Genomic DNA, 15,118 nt, shown 5'->3' on the forward strand with positions numbered 1-15,118 from the left:
ATTGTTTTAATTATAGAAGTGTTTAAACACAGTGAAGGAAATGTTTGGATGAAAAAAAAAAAATCACAGAGCCTCAACCTCTTCACATGTCACATGTTACCATTTTTTTCTCTTCCTGTTTTTATGTCTATATAAAATAACTGCTTGTCATCATAGCAAGAGACATTCTGCTTTTTTTCCACTTAACATTTTATCATACATAGCATTTTATTTGAAGAAAAGGCTTCATAATTCCTCTACATAAAGCTAATTGGTCCATTCTCCATGAGCCTCATTTTAATGATTGCATGATATTACGTCACCTGATTATGCCAGAATTTCCTTATACTTTGGACATTTTGTTTCCAATTTTCTAGATTTCCTAGACATTAGAAGTGTTAGAATGCAGACTGTTTATATGGCTGGAAAAAAAGTTTATATGTCACGAATAAAAATCATAAATGGCAGAAATATTTGAACAATTTCACCGACACTTGGAAATTCCATTTCATTTTGAAAGTCCTGAAGTGTGTTTCTGTTACTCAATCCTCCTGAGTCTCCCTCACCCACCTCCCTTACCTTCATTTGACTCCTGGGATAAACCCAGGGGGGAAATGGGGAGTTACATGTTGGTGAATGTGTGGTTCGTGGGATTGGGGGACACTTCTGGGGAAAACATCCTGAGTTAAGAGAGTCCTGGGTTCAAGTCCTGCCTCTGCCATGTATTAAGTGCATGATCTTAACACAGATCACTCAAAACTCTCCAGGCCTTCAGTTGCCTTGGCTGTGGAATAAGGATAGAGATGCCCACACTGGCTCTTATGAAGGCCAAGAGATGTGAACGTGCGTGTGTGAGCCCCGAGGATTTACACGGGCATAGCACAGCATCGCTCTCCTTGTCATCATTACTGATGTAACTGGGTGCTGCAGTGTCACATCTGGGGCTAGCCAGATCTGTGTTTGAATCCCAGCTCTGTAACATACTAGCTGCAGGGTCTCGGAAAAGTTACTCAACCCGGTTTCTGCATCAGGGAACTGCAATGGTGACCTCTGACCTCATAAAGCTATTTTGAGAATGAACTTGTCATATATTAATTGGTATTACCTTCCCTTCTGGTGCAAGCCCTCATAGTCCCCATGGGTCACTTTAGATCACCCACCAGATGAACTACTTTGCGAAGAACTCAGCTTTCCGATGGCTCATCCCCATGCACAAGTCCTTGACTCTGAGGGGACCTGAGCCAGGAATATGGGAGACTTAACGAAGCCTGGACCACCATTAGAAGAAAATTCCAAATTTTGGTGGGGCGGGGCAAGAAGACAAGTCCCGGGGGCCCTGCTTCATGCACATTTTAAGAGTAAGCCAGTGTGGGCTGTAGCCCTTACTAAAGATCTAGACTTCACATTGGAAAGCTTTTCTTTACCTGTCTCTAGCAATGGCCCCATCCTTGAGTATTTGACCTAAAAGCCCAGCTGTGCCTCCGAAAACACACCTGTGGAGGCCCTAGTTACTGTGGAGCTCCCAGCGCGCCCCCCCCCCCCGCCCCCGCCATGCAGGGTGAGGCTGTGCTTTCGTACCCTTCATTTCCTCAGGAAGCATTCAGTGAGTGCCAACCCTGGGCACCCACGTGCCAGGTGCTAGGGAGGCAAAGACAAAAGTCACAGCCCCTGCCCCCGAGTTAGTCACTCTCCAGGAGGGAGAGGGGCAACCACAAGTGTGGGAGGGGACACCCAGAAGCCAGCACAGAGCTCTCTGGGAGCACTGTGGGGAGAGTGTGGGTCAGACCATAACAGACAGAAAAAGTGCTATCCAAGCCAAGTCTTTGTGTTTGTCTAAATTGGATGGGGCAGGGGGAGGTAGACCAAGAAGACAAGCCCTGGACCTGCGTCTGTGAACACACATTTCACATTGCTACAGTCATCTGTTTACATAAGTATAATCCCCCCTCAAAAGTATTCCTTCGGAGCCAGGAACTGTATCTCATTTCTCTGTGAATGACCTAAGGTTAGGTAAGTGCCAGTGTTGGTAGAATAAATGGACGGCTGGACAGGCAGATGGATACCAAGGAAAGAGAAATGCTGTATTATCATTGGATGATAGGATGATAAATCGATTCAGAGTTCCATGAACTGTACTTTCATGTCTATTCTTGCTGAATCCAAATTGGCCGTTTCTAATGATATAATGTATGTTTTTTTCTCCCTCTCCAGGCAGCAGGAAATGCTGTGAAAAGAGCCTCAGATAATCTTGTTCGTGCAGCCCAGAAAGCAGCATTTGGCAAAGCTGATGATGATGATGTTGTAGTGAAAACAAAGTTTGTAGGGGGCATTGCTCAGGTTTGTGATTAAATCCAGACAGTGTTTACTCCGGAGATGGGCACTGTGTTATAAGAAAGATGCAAAATAACCACGACTTAAACAGGATGGAGGTGTATTTCTCCTTTGTGAAATAGTCTGGGTGTAAGCAGTCTATGATGGTATGCTGGTTCCTTTGTATCTGAGCCCCAGGTTCCATCTGCCTTATTGCCCCACCATCCCTGAGACGTTGCCTTGGCCAGTTGGTCCAAGATGGGACACTAACCACCCTCGCTTCCTCTCATGTGCCACTGGTCAGGACTTAGTCATGTGGCCAACCTGCACAGAAGTGCAGATTTCCCAACTGCAAAAGGTGCTGGGAAACGTAGTATTCTTTCTTGAGGAGCCCTGTGCCCAGCCCAAATCAGGGACTCTGTTATAGGAAAGGGGAAGAAGAGAAGTTAGAAGACAATAGTATTATTTAAATAAAATGATGGATTTGGGGCACCTGGGTGGCTCCATTGGTTAAGCAACTGCCTTCGGCTCAGGTCATGATCCTGGAGTCCCAGGATCAAGTCCCGCATCAGGCTCCCTGCTCAGCAGGGAGTCTGCTTCTCCCTCTGACCCTCTTCCCTCTCGTGCTCTCTGGCTCTCATTCTCTCTCTCTCAAATAAATAAATAAAATCTTTAAAAAAAAATGATGGATTTGGAGCTACCACCCCACTCCAGGTATTTGGCCCTAGAGAGAGAATGAATGGTAACCCCTTACCAGAACTTATATAAGAGTAAACAGGCTTCTGGCTTATTAGGATTGCATTCTTGAGCGTGGTCGTAAGGAGCAAACTTCAGGAAATCAGGCCTGCAGTTTGGGGTATGTGTTGATATAAATCCATTATACAAGAATGGTTTTCTTTTTTTTTTTTTTTTTTTAAGATTTTATTTTTGTGAGAGAATGAGAGCGGTCGAGCACCAGCTCGGGGGAGGGGCAGAGGGAGGAGCCGACTCCCCACTGAGCAGGGAGCCCGTTGCAGGACTCGATCCCAAGACCCCGGGATCACTGCCTGAGCTGAAGGCAGACACTTAACCGACTGAGCCACGCAGGCGTCCAAGATTGGCTTTCTTATCAGTGTCAGGAAGTTACTCATCCCCATGCCTTCCTTAGCTCTTCCTGAACCATTCCCTGTGTTTGGAAATACACTGGATGCATTTCTACCAGAATCTATTTCTTGATACACTAGTTCCATAAGAAGTTCCATGAGGAAGGACCGCTGATCAAATAAGTGTGGGAAATCCTGTCCTCTCTAACTCTACCTTGGACTATCATAGTGGTCATTAGCCTAGGAAAGGCTCTGAAGGGGCCCACAGGGAAGCAATCTACCTGGCGTTCTTGAACACAAGCTCGACCTTTTTTACCTGGTATCTATTAACCAGTATTCCTCGGATCATATCTTAGAAGGATGAAACAAATAAATCTGTCACGTGGTTAAGGACTCCAGCTTCATCTTCAGGGACACTTCGCCAGGTCCTGCGCCACTAGCTGGGTGTTCAGGGAAGTGGACCCCCATCTCTCAGCTTCAGGTGCCTCATGGGAAGAATGGGACACTTGATGGGGACGACTTCACCGTGTTGCCATAAAGACGATAGAACACTCCACATGAAGTGCTTACCCCAGCACCTGGTGCACAGTAGGGATGCAGTAGATGTTTGCTGTTCAATCACTGGCCAGAAGTCAGCTTATTTTCTTGGGTCACCTGGGTCATTGGTCTCAAAACCCCGGGTGTGGCGCAGAGGCTGGTCTCCAGAGCTAAAATATTTAGTCCCGGTGTCTTGCTGTGTTGTCCTATAGCAGAGGCTGTGGGAGCTCATGAGACAGGCAGTGGAGTTGGGGAGGGCGGTTTCCTGGAGGGTTTTAGATCCATCCAGCTTGTCGCTTTCCTTGTAGATCATCGCCGCCCAGGAGGAAATGTTGAAAAAAGAACGAGAACTGGAAGAAGCAAGGAAAAAACTGGCCCAGATCCGCCAACAACAGTATAAATTCCTACCCACTGAGCTGAGGGAGGACGAAGGATAAGACCGGAGCCAAGATGGCGTGCCCCAGGGGGTGGCTCTGCAAGAACTGGACAGACAGTGTTCCTGAGAGGCTGCGCACTCACCTGGAAAACGGCCTGCCTCCCCCTGGGGCCCACCCAGAGCCCTAAGTGCTCGTTCTCATGTCTCTGTCCTGTAGGGCACCGGCTGCATGATCGCGACGTCACACGGTACAGCGTCCCACCCACAGCTCCTTCGCCACCTCCCCTCATGCCTCACCATATCTCAGGAGAGAGGGGCGCACGTTTTGTGAACTGTTACCAAAAAAAGAGAAGTCAGTATTATGTCGTTCTCAGACACTTTTGCTTTCGTTGGTCCTTCTCTAGGCCCCACTCCTGGGCCTTCTGTGAAACCTTAAGAGGAAAAAAATAATGGCTTGGGGAGAATCACTCATGTCCTAGATACTACTCTCCCTCTCAGGAGAAGATGGAAGTTGGAGTTGGACACAGTTAATAGAAGCCAGAAACGTAAACCAGTGTGGACTCCAGGAGGGCAACTCCGGTCCTTCTGTGTCTCAAGCACTGGCTCCCTCAGAGGGTGGAGAATTCCTGCTCCCATTTGCACGCTTTCTTGCCTCCATGTGTAAGCTCCTTGTACAGTCTAGACCCATCTTATGTTCTCTGGCCCAGAAAACTGGACGATTACTTTTTTCCTCCATGATCCAAAGGGCAGAAGTACGGGGGACTGCCAGGGCTTGGTGAGCAGAGGCTGTAATAAAATGTGTGGGCTCCTTCCTCTGTAGAGCTGTTTCAGTTCGTACAAGTTCACCCACACAAACCCACGGCCTCCAGGGGACAGTCCGCACAACATCCCCCTCCGAAGCATTCGAGGTGGGGATTCAGCTAGAATAAAGCAATTCTGTGGTGACTCCACCTTCCCGGCCCTGCATTGGCTCCTCTGCTCTCAAAATGGTTAGATTTCTGGGTTGCAAGGCATCGCTTTCAAAATCTGTCGCCTGTCCTGCCTCCCAGGGTGGACACTTTTTCTGCGTCTTAATATTCTTAAAATCTAGATGCATCCTACAATCCTGTGAACCTTTAACAAGATAGTTGTGCTGACGAGTGCGTCTTACAAGGAAAGGCAGGTGGTATTTCCAGAGTCCGTCTTCTGGATGCCACACTTCAGGATTTCATTCCCCCGCCCCCCGCTTTTTTGTTCTCCTTTCAGAGCCTGTTCCTTTAAAAGGGCAATTTTAAGACCTTGAAGTTACCTTTAATCTGAGCCTTTAATCAAGACAGTACATGAAGGACGAATGGCTTGTGGCATAGATCCTAATGCCAGATAGCAAGTGTTTTTGAGAGAATTCACGAGGGTAAGACAGTGGTGATGGAGGCGTGTGGGTTTTGAAGAAAGCCATCCTCCACTGCCCTATAGTGACATGGTGTCCCGTCTCCTATCTCCTCCACGGTATGGCTTCCGGATTCCAGCCAGGGTAAAAGTGGGTGCTTTGGTCTTTTCGGCCTTGCCCCACAGTCCTGCTTCTATAGTAGCCTCTAGCCCATGTCATAGTTTTAAAATTCAATTAAACTTATGACAGTGTCCCATGTTTATGAGAGACTTATGAGTGCTGTACATAGAATTGTTTTTCCCAGACAAGTAGGAAGTTAGAGGAAATACAGTGCAAATAAAAAGCAAGTGGAGAGAGTATGTAGGGAACTGGGCGGGGCGGGGGGGGGAGATGGAGGCCCCAACTCTCAAGAGGAGGGAGCAGCAGAGCCCTGAGTTTCTCAGGGAAATTCTAGCACACTCTTGGCTCTCCCTGAGTGCAGCTAGGACAACCCTTCATCCCTGCCCTGGGCTTCAGCCCCACAGACCTCAGAATAAAAACTGAGGGCCCCATGGACGAGGGGTGGGGAGGTCTCCCCGAGAGACATTCCACGGACAGGCACAGGGTGCTTTCGGAGACTGTTCATCAGACCGGAAGGCTCAGAGTCAAGGTATGTTAATGGCCTCATGTAACAGGACCTGGGGAGCCCCTCCATGGCCCACCTTCACCATAGTTTCTTCCAGACTGTGTATGTGCTTCTCCCCTTGCCCGTGTCCCCTGTCACTTCCCAGCATCCCAGGAGCTGGGCAGGGACAGGCAGTGAGTTCTCTCTCCCTGCCCCAGTCGTTGAAAACCTCTACTGCATTTGATACAGAGAAACCTAGAGACAGGCCAGTGGAAAGACCTGTCCTTGATAACCTGAGACAACAGGCATGGATCGGAGTTTATCTTTGTAGGACCTAGACACATAAGCTCCTGTCTCGGGGGTTCTGCTGCTAGGAGCTTGGGCAAGCTGGTTCCCCTTATCACCGGGCACGGTGCTGGCTTTTTCCTCATCCACACTGCATACATGTATGTGACCAGCCTCGCGGCTGCCTTGGTCTTTTATCATTTCATAAAACAGTTGAAAGACTGTGCTTTGAGAGTTATTTCATAGGCACATGACCCCAAATGGCATGAAGGGGGCTTCTGGCTCATCTTCAAAGGGAGATAAAGCAGATATGAGTTGCATTTGGGGTGCGAGCTTTCATTGAGGAGCATCTAACAAGAAGATGGTTTCCAGGTAAAAATGGTCCCAGGCCTGGAGCACAGAAATGCTTCTCTCCATGTGAAGGGAGAGCAGGTGTGTGCCCCGTGACGGGAACTAACACTGGGCTTCGAAGCCTTCAGCTGAGCTTCGAGTCCAGAAATTTCTATCTCGGAAGGACAAAAAAGGAACCTGCTCAGTAATGTGGGAGTTTGGATTTTGCTTGGTGCTGCCTTTCAGAGGCTTTGGGTAAGGATGCTGGAAGCCACATTCAGTTAGGGACCCTTGCTCAAACTCTGGCGGTGTGCCCACAGGTGTGGTGGGGGTGGTCAGTGTGAGCAGTACCGTGAGACCTGGACAGCTGTGCAGTCATGTGTCAGGGGCCCTCTGGCCACCTGCAGAGGCGTCCTGAACCACAGCAAACGTTTTATCACAGAAAACTCTTTGGGCTTCTCACAGGCTTTCCCTGTGTGCTTTCTGGGTGTTTCATCAGTCCGTGAGTTTCTAGTAACCAAAGCCCATTCCTAATTTATCCATGTATTAATACCAAAATTCGCCACCCCTCAAGAGAGTGAGCCCCGCCACCAAAGCGATCCCTGGGCCAAAACCTCACGGCCAAGTCGCCACCGCCTCAGCAGTGAGCCCCCACATCTCCCTCCAACTCTGAGGTTCTGGACTGTGGCAGGGCCTCTGGGGGTTCTGGCCTTGAGACCCCAGCACAGACTCTGAACATGTTCAGTTCTCAGACCCCTGGAGGAGGTGTCCCCTCTGCCGACCAAGGGAGTAGCCACCTCTGAGACTTTCAGGGGAACCAGGGGGTTGGGGGCAAACGTTCCCATCAGGTGAAGAAGCAGTAGCATTCAGAAACCCAAAGAGCCTGACAGCTGTGCTAGGGGCTCGGGTGCCAACTCCGCAAGGTCGCTTCCGGGTGCTGGCCTCAGTAGGTGGCCTCGGCGGGGGGGAAGGTGTCTTCCCTGACAAGATCCCCAAGTCCCTGAGACTACTCTTCCATCTTCCTGAGCGTCTGCTTGCTATGTTTATGGTCATTAGGAACAGGCATGTGACAGAGCTTCTGTTGACTCATTAAAAAACACGATGAAGAGACATTTCTGTAAAAGAGGTTGGGATCTGGCCTTCCTCTGAGCCCCCCTCCTAGCCTTCCCATAAGCCACCATGTCTCAGTCACCCCGTCAGCGTCGGCACCTCCTGGTTCCACAGAGCATGAGGCTGGGTTTCCCTCAGCCACCTTCTCACCTGGCTGCAAAATCTAGACGCAAACAAGAAAGTTAAGCTCTGCCCCGTGTCATGATGTCTTTATTGATTTGGTCGCATAAATTATTTTTTTTAATTCATCAGAAATAAACTTTTAAAGGAATGAAGCTGCGTGAGAGTCGCATGGGAATTGGGGGGAGGTGGGGGAGGAGGGAGCAGAATGTATTCTTTTCATGGGAGAGAAATTCCACCTTGAATACAACCCCATGCTTACCTAACGTGTGTTAGAGGAAGTTGTGTGTGTGTGTGTGTGTGTGTGTGTGTGTGTGTGTGTGTGTGCGCGCGCGCGCACGTGACAGAGGCCAAGCCGCAGGGACCTTGTGCTCCCTACAGCTTTGTTGACTCCAAAGAAGATTCAGAGAAATAGGCCGTACATAAGACGATGCATGATTTTCCCCTGAAAGAAGCAGGTCTCCTGGACGAGCAGCCTGGGGCTTGCTGACCATGGGTGTTACCTCGCTGGAAGGCTCTGCTGCTATGCTGCTCTCCAGCCCTGACGGGGACCTGACCCCAGGAGATCAGCTTCACCTCTGACAGCTGAGCCAGAGATGCAACCTGCAGGAATTACACTTTCTCTTTCCTGGAGGGAGGGGGTGCAGACTCTTTGGCCGGGGTCCTTGTTTGGGGGAAGCCAGACTCAGAAAAGTGCCAGGCATTTCTTTTTTCTTTTTTTTTTAAATCAGATCTTTATTTTATTTTATTTTATTATGTTAGTCACCATACATCATTAGTTTTTGTTGTACTGTTCCATGATTCATTGTTTGCGTATAACACCCAGTGCTCGTGCAATACGTGCCCTCTTTAATACCCATCACCAGGCTAACCCCCCTCCCCTCTAGAACCCTCAGTTTGTTTCTCAGAGTCCATAGTCTCTCATGGTTCGACTCCGCCTCCGATTCCCCCCCCCTTCATTTTTCCCTTCCTACTATCTTCTTTTTTTTTTTTAACATGTAATGTATTATTTGTTTCAGAAGTACAGGTCTGGGATTCATCAGTCTTACACAATTCACAGCGCTCACCATAGCACATACCCTCCCCAATGTCTATCACCCAGCCGCCCGATCCCTCCCACCCCCCACCACTCCAGCAACCCTCAGTTTGTTTCCTGAGATTAAGAATTCCTCATATCAATGAGATATGATACACGCCTTTCTCTGATCGACTTATTTCACTTAGCATAATACCCTCTAGTTCCATCCACATCATTGCAAATGGCAAGATTTTGGGGTTTTTGATGGCTGCATAATATTCCATTTTATATATAGACCACATCTTCTTTATCCATTCATCTGTTGATGGACATCTTGGCACTTTCCATAGTTTGGCTATTGTGGACACTGCTGCTATAAACATTGGGGTGCACGTGCCCCTTCGGATCACTACATTTGTATCTTTGGGGTAAATACCCAGTAGTGCAATTGCTGGGTCGTAGGGTAGCTCTATTTTCAACTGTTTGAGGAACCTCCATACTGTTTTCCAGAGCGGCTGCACCAGCTTGCATTCCCACCAACAGTGTAGGAGGGTTCCCCTTTCTCCGCATCCTCACCAACATCTGCCGTTTCCTGACTTCTTAATTTTAGCCATGCTGACTGCTGTGAGGTGGTATCTCATTGAGGTTTTGATGTGGATTTCCCTGATGCCGAGAGATGTGGAGCACTTTTTCATGTGTCTGTTGGCCATTTGGATGTCTTCTTTGGAAAAATGTCTGTTCATGTCTTCTGCCCATTTCTTGATTGGATTATTTGTTCTTTGGGTGTTGAGTTTGATAAGTTCTTTATAGATTTTGGATACTAGCCCTTTATCTGATATGTCATTTGCAAATATTTTCTCCCATTCTGTCGGTTGTCTTTTGGTTTTGTAGACTATTTCTTTTGCTGTGCAAAAGCTTTTTATCTTGATGAAGTCCCAATAGCTCATTTTTGCCCTTGCTTCCCTTGCCTTTGGTGATGTTTGTAGGAAGAAGTTGCTGTGGCTGAGGTGGAAGAGGTTGTTGCCTGTGTTCTCCTCTAGGATTTTGATGGACTCCTGTCTCACATTGAGGTCTTTCAATCATTTTGAGTCTATTTTTGTGTGTGGTGTAAGGAAATGGTCCAGTTTCATTCTTCTGCATGTGGTTGTCCAATTTTCCCAACACCATTTGTTGAAGAAACTGTCTTTTTTCTGTTGGACGTTCTTTCCTGCTTTGTCGAAGATGAATTGACCATAGAGTTGAGGGTCCATTTCTGGGCTCTCTCTTCTGTTCCACTGATCTATGTGTCTGTTTTTGTGCCAGTACCATACTGTCTTGATGATTACGTGCCAGGCATTTCTAATCTGCAAGAGGGCCATGTCAAAGAATCACCATGGCAATGGAGAGTGTCCCTGGGCTGTGTCACAACTAAGAGGATTATTTTCCCTCTTAAAATGGGGATGTAGGATCTCTAAGCAAATGGGTGATTTTTTTTTTTTTTTTCTGTCTCTGACTTGACAAAGATGGGGATGGGACTGATGACGGCCAAGATGATGGTGCGGTCCAGGAGGGTGGGAGGGGAGCGAGCGTTCCTGTGTTCTCCTGGGTGTGCTGGGGCTGAGCACACAGATACGGCAAGGCATGGGAGTGGCCGGTGAGGGATTGGAAGCTGTCTGTAGGAATTCCCGTCCTCTGTGCAGCTCAGTCAGACTGACCCACACTGGGGACCTTGGAGAGGGTCACAAACACTTGAGCCAGGGCCCTGAGCAAAGAGGGCAGAGCCCTGGGGTTGGGACAGACCTTCATGTGTCAGAAAAGTTCAGAGCAAGGGAAGAGGATGTGAGCCGAGCCTCTCCAGTGGGAGATGCCCCCACACGAGGGACTGCCGCGGGGAGTCAGGGCAGCCTTTATTGACTGGGGAGTGGATGTGTCCTCTCTAGATAGCTAATGCTTTCTGTACACTTGCCACGTGCCAGGAGCTGACCTTTGTTACCCCATGGAGTCCCTACCACATCCACGTAAAGCATGACACACAGGCACTCTTTTATTATTTTAGAGATGACAAGGCTGAGGCACAGAGAGGTTAGGTAACTTAGCCAAGGCCACACAGCTAGGCACAACTGGGATCTCCCAGCCACTGTGTTAAGATCGAGCAGCTAGTGAGTGGCAGAGCAGAGACTCAAACTCCAGGTTGTTTCCAGGGCTCATGTTTTTAACCAACAGTTTTTGGAGAATCTGTCTGAGCCTGGCAGATTGGCTAGAAATTAGGCAGGCAGAGGTAGGGAGAAGGACCTGGAGAGCAGAGGGAACCGCAGGGGCACGTGGTGGGGCCTGGGACATGCTGAAGGGGCTGCTGGGTAACGGGGACAGGGAGGATGATGGTGGTAGGTACTGCCGGCGAGGACAGTGAGTCCTCAAGTGTTTGGGGGCAGGGGGCATCCCAGGGGTCACTGTATGAGCGCCTGACCAAAGGCTTGTTCTGTAACGTGCAGGTTGCAGAGAGCCAGCCTTGGCTTTATTTCCACCTGGCGTCTCCAAAATCCTGGTCTGGGGTCTTTTCCTGTCAAACCACAGCTCTCTCCTGAGTCTAAAACCCCAGTGCTCAAGAGTGACTCATGCTACAGAGCAGTGCGCCTGTGGGTTTCCATTTGAACCTTCTCTGCCCTGGACAGGATGCGATTGCAGCAGTTTTGCTAACAAACCCCCAGAGGAGGAGCCCCTCCCCTCCCCTCCCCCTCCCGCCCCGGGCCCCCCCCCCCTGCCCCCCCCCAGCCCGCCCGTGCTGGTGGCTGGCCTGGAGGTGGGGGCGGAAATGCCCTGCGGGGCTGGCACCTGAGGAGGCAGGAATGGGCCCCCCCCCTCCCCCCCCCCCCCCCCCCCCCCCCCCCCCCCGCACTTGCAGCCACATGAGTTGCTTCCTGCCTGCTTGGGCCTCTCTCTGCTCTCGGTCTTATTTTTAGAAAGAGAAGTTTGATTCTGTTAAGCCGGGAACCGAATGTTGAAGAGAGGATTTCTGTGCTCGCCAGTGGGTGAGCAGCCCGGGGCTCGGGGCACCCAGAGTGAGAAGGGGTTCCGACTGTGTTCTCAGCACCCTGATATTGCAGGGCGAGCAGGGGGAGCGGGAAGGGAGAGGGAGATGGGCTCTGGGCACGAGGGAAGGTGGGAAGAGAAGAAAAGGCACAGTCCTTCCCTCCACAGAAGTCGGACCTTCCTGGAGAAGGTAGTCTCCTTCGAGGGAGCTCGGGCGCAAGGCTGGGAGGGCACAGGGCCTGGGGGGGCAGGGAGGGGCACAGGGCCTCGGGGAGGGCGCAGCCCCTGGGGCCGGGCTCTGGGCGGGCAGGGCAAGCCGTTGGGCTGGAGCCCCAGGGTGGAACAGGCAGATCATGAGGGGCCTAAGCATGCAGGCAAGGGAGAGGGGTGGGGAGGGGGCCCATGAAGAGGGCTGACGCTGGAGGGTAAGTAGAGGCAGAGGCCTCAGGGGCGCACACCTGCCCCTCCCCCTCACAGGCTGCTCCCAGGAAGGAAGGCCCTGAGGGGCCCCGGTTGGTTATGCGTCCTGGCCGGTTTTGACCGCAGGGGGCAGTGTGGTTCCATGGGACACTAACCGAGCATTCTTGTTCTCCCTGAGGGAGAAGGGGCGTTTCTCAGGCAAATACGCTTAAGAAACCTCGTATTCAACAAGTGAGTACCTTAGGAAGTCTCTGTGAGGTGTCTCAGGCCCAGTCAGATACTCGTGTACATCGAATATCCCCGAAGGACCATATGCCATATGATGTCCCTGCAACTTCTCGGACCTTAAATTCAGCCCTTTCTTCCCCCAGGATGCTGTGGGGGACAAATGTCCCGGGCAGCGTCGCTGGGGACGCCCTGCTCTGAAGTCCCGTTGGAATGACCGTCTCCCCTCCCCCACTTTGCACACGCCGCGCACCGCGTGTAACGTTACCAGGGAAAGTTTCATCTGTGACCAGCCTCGTCTAGGTCACCGGCAGGGATCACATCTTGTCACATGCAGCTGCCCCAGCTCCTGAAACAGAGCTGTGGACAGATGAGGTACTTCATCAACACCGATGGCCTGGGTGATACACTTTAGACCATGTCGTTTGCACCGGTGTTTATGACCCGGGGATCAGCTGTTTGGGAGTCTGACTGATTTGAACTCAAATAGGACCAAAAAAAAAGGAAGGAAGGTTTGTTCCTGAACCATTCCTACATCCCAGAGCTGCCCACTTCCTTCCCCACCACCTCCCGTGGCCCCACCATGCCGCAGGGCAACAGGATTGATCACACAGCGTCTCTGCAAATTGCTTTCATAGGATTCCCTTCCCAACAAGAGCTACACAGAAACAATCTGATCCTAAATATCCTGAAACCTCCTGGTAACACTCGCCATTGTTCGGCAAAATCCAGAAGATGGGCTCCGGCCAGAAGGGGTTGTTAATGAAATACTAAAAGGACCTCAGATGCTGTGAGCTGATCCCCATAAAATGGTGCCCATGGCCCAAATCCCAATGGAATGTGAAGGCCATCTGGAAGAAAAAGGAAAGGGGGGGAGGCGTTCTTAAATAAACCCAGAGTTTCCTCCTGCAGCTCCATTGCCCCAAAGGACACCTGAAATTCAACTCCCCAATCCTTCCCTCCCTTGTTTTGCCTCAGAAGGCAGCACAGTGAAGTGAAAAGAACATACACAGGGGCTCTGGACTTCAGAGTGACCTGGCTTTGAGCAAGTCATTTCGCTTCCAAGCCCATGGGGGTGTACACAGGACATTGCACTTTACTCCCCAGCATCTGCTTTCCCCCTATGGAGCTGCAGCAACATTTGGGGGCAGTTGACCCTAGTCAAGGTTGGGCCAGCTGGTCCAAGGACACCATTCCCCCAGTTGGTGATAGGTTCTGGATGAGCGTACAACCTGATCTGGCCATGAAGCTGGAAGGAAATGTCTGCTGAAGGCATGAGCCTCTCTCTCCCACATCCATTGTGAAAAAAGAAGCTGCTCCTGACCACAGCAGAGCCAGCCTCAGGATGGAGCCCGTCCCCAGGATGGACAGAGTGAAGACAACGAATCTATGTCTTTGGCGACACTGTCTGTCGGCTTGTCTAATTCTTCCAGAATTCCCAATCAATACTCAATCCATTCCTGCCATGTCTAAAGCAGCTGAGTTGGACCTTCTGCCCACACCCGGTAGCTGACCCCAAACAGCAGTCATGGAGGAAAAGGCCCACAAGCATTTGGCCACATATTAGGTACTCAGCAAAATTTTGCTTCCCCTTTCCCTCACACTTACATAAAAGCAGTCTTGAAATGTGGCCAAAGAAAACCCCATTTCTTCCCCTTTCAAGAATTAACTGAAGTGTTCTCCTGTGGGCCTAACATGGTGCCAGACTCATAGTAGGTCTTCAGTAAACATTTGAATGACTCGTAACCTATGACACACCTCTAGAGTATGATGTTGGTAATGCCTGGATTTCAGTTTATGGCTTGCTGGATGGGGGTGGAAAAGATAACAGACAAATTTGTTGCAGAGGTCTGAGTCCTGTTTCTAGACTCTGGGAGGAGGACCTGGAACACAAGTCTCCCCCCTCCTCCCCCCCAGCCCCCTTCCCCCTCTTCCTCCACCCCCAGTCTCCATCCCTGCTCTCTCAGATAGACATCTGCCATTGGTGAGCTCTGGAGTCTGGCCAATCACCTACAAAGCAAACCATCTGAGGAATGTCTGGTATGCAGGGTATGCAGTATGGTGTAGGTTTGTTTTTTCTGTTCATCACTTGGCAAGGAAATCCTTCACTATTTTGTCTGGAGGCATTAGCCTGGAGCTGAGGACCGGCCAAGGGGGTGGAAGGTAGAAGGTAGGGGAAAGGAGGGGACAGTCTTCCCTCTTCTTTTGCTCCTAGGACTGCACAGCACCAGCCTTCACCTGCTTCCTCCCACCCCCACCCCGCCCCCCAGGTGACCCAGTAGAAGACAGAGTGAAACAGAAGCAGGGGTAGCAGCAGGGGAAGACGTTTCCCTGGGGAGGAGAGTAA

The 15,118-nt window shown here is 50.3% G+C and overlaps 1 protein-coding gene across 1 annotated transcript in view; it reads left to right on the forward strand.

Moving 5' to 3' along the window:
- Window positions 1–5,095, forward strand: part of TLN2 (talin 2) — a 437,998-nt gene extending 432,903 nt beyond the window's left edge. The window contains exons 58-59 of the mRNA XM_035728108.1: window positions 2,191–2,316; window positions 4,217–5,095. Of these exons, the coding sequence (XP_035584001.1) occupies window positions 2,191–2,316; window positions 4,217–4,345 (255 nt within the window). The 3' untranslated portion in view covers window positions 4,346–5,095. The remainder of the gene's footprint in view (window positions 1–2,190; window positions 2,317–4,216) is intronic.
- The last annotated feature ends 10,023 nt before the right edge of the window (window positions 5,096–15,118 follow it).

Source organism: Zalophus californianus, chromosome 6 (assembly GCF_009762305.2).
Source record: "Zalophus californianus isolate mZalCal1 chromosome 6, mZalCal1.pri.v2, whole genome shotgun sequence".
NCBI lineage: Eukaryota > Metazoa > Chordata > Mammalia > Carnivora > Otariidae > Zalophus > Zalophus californianus.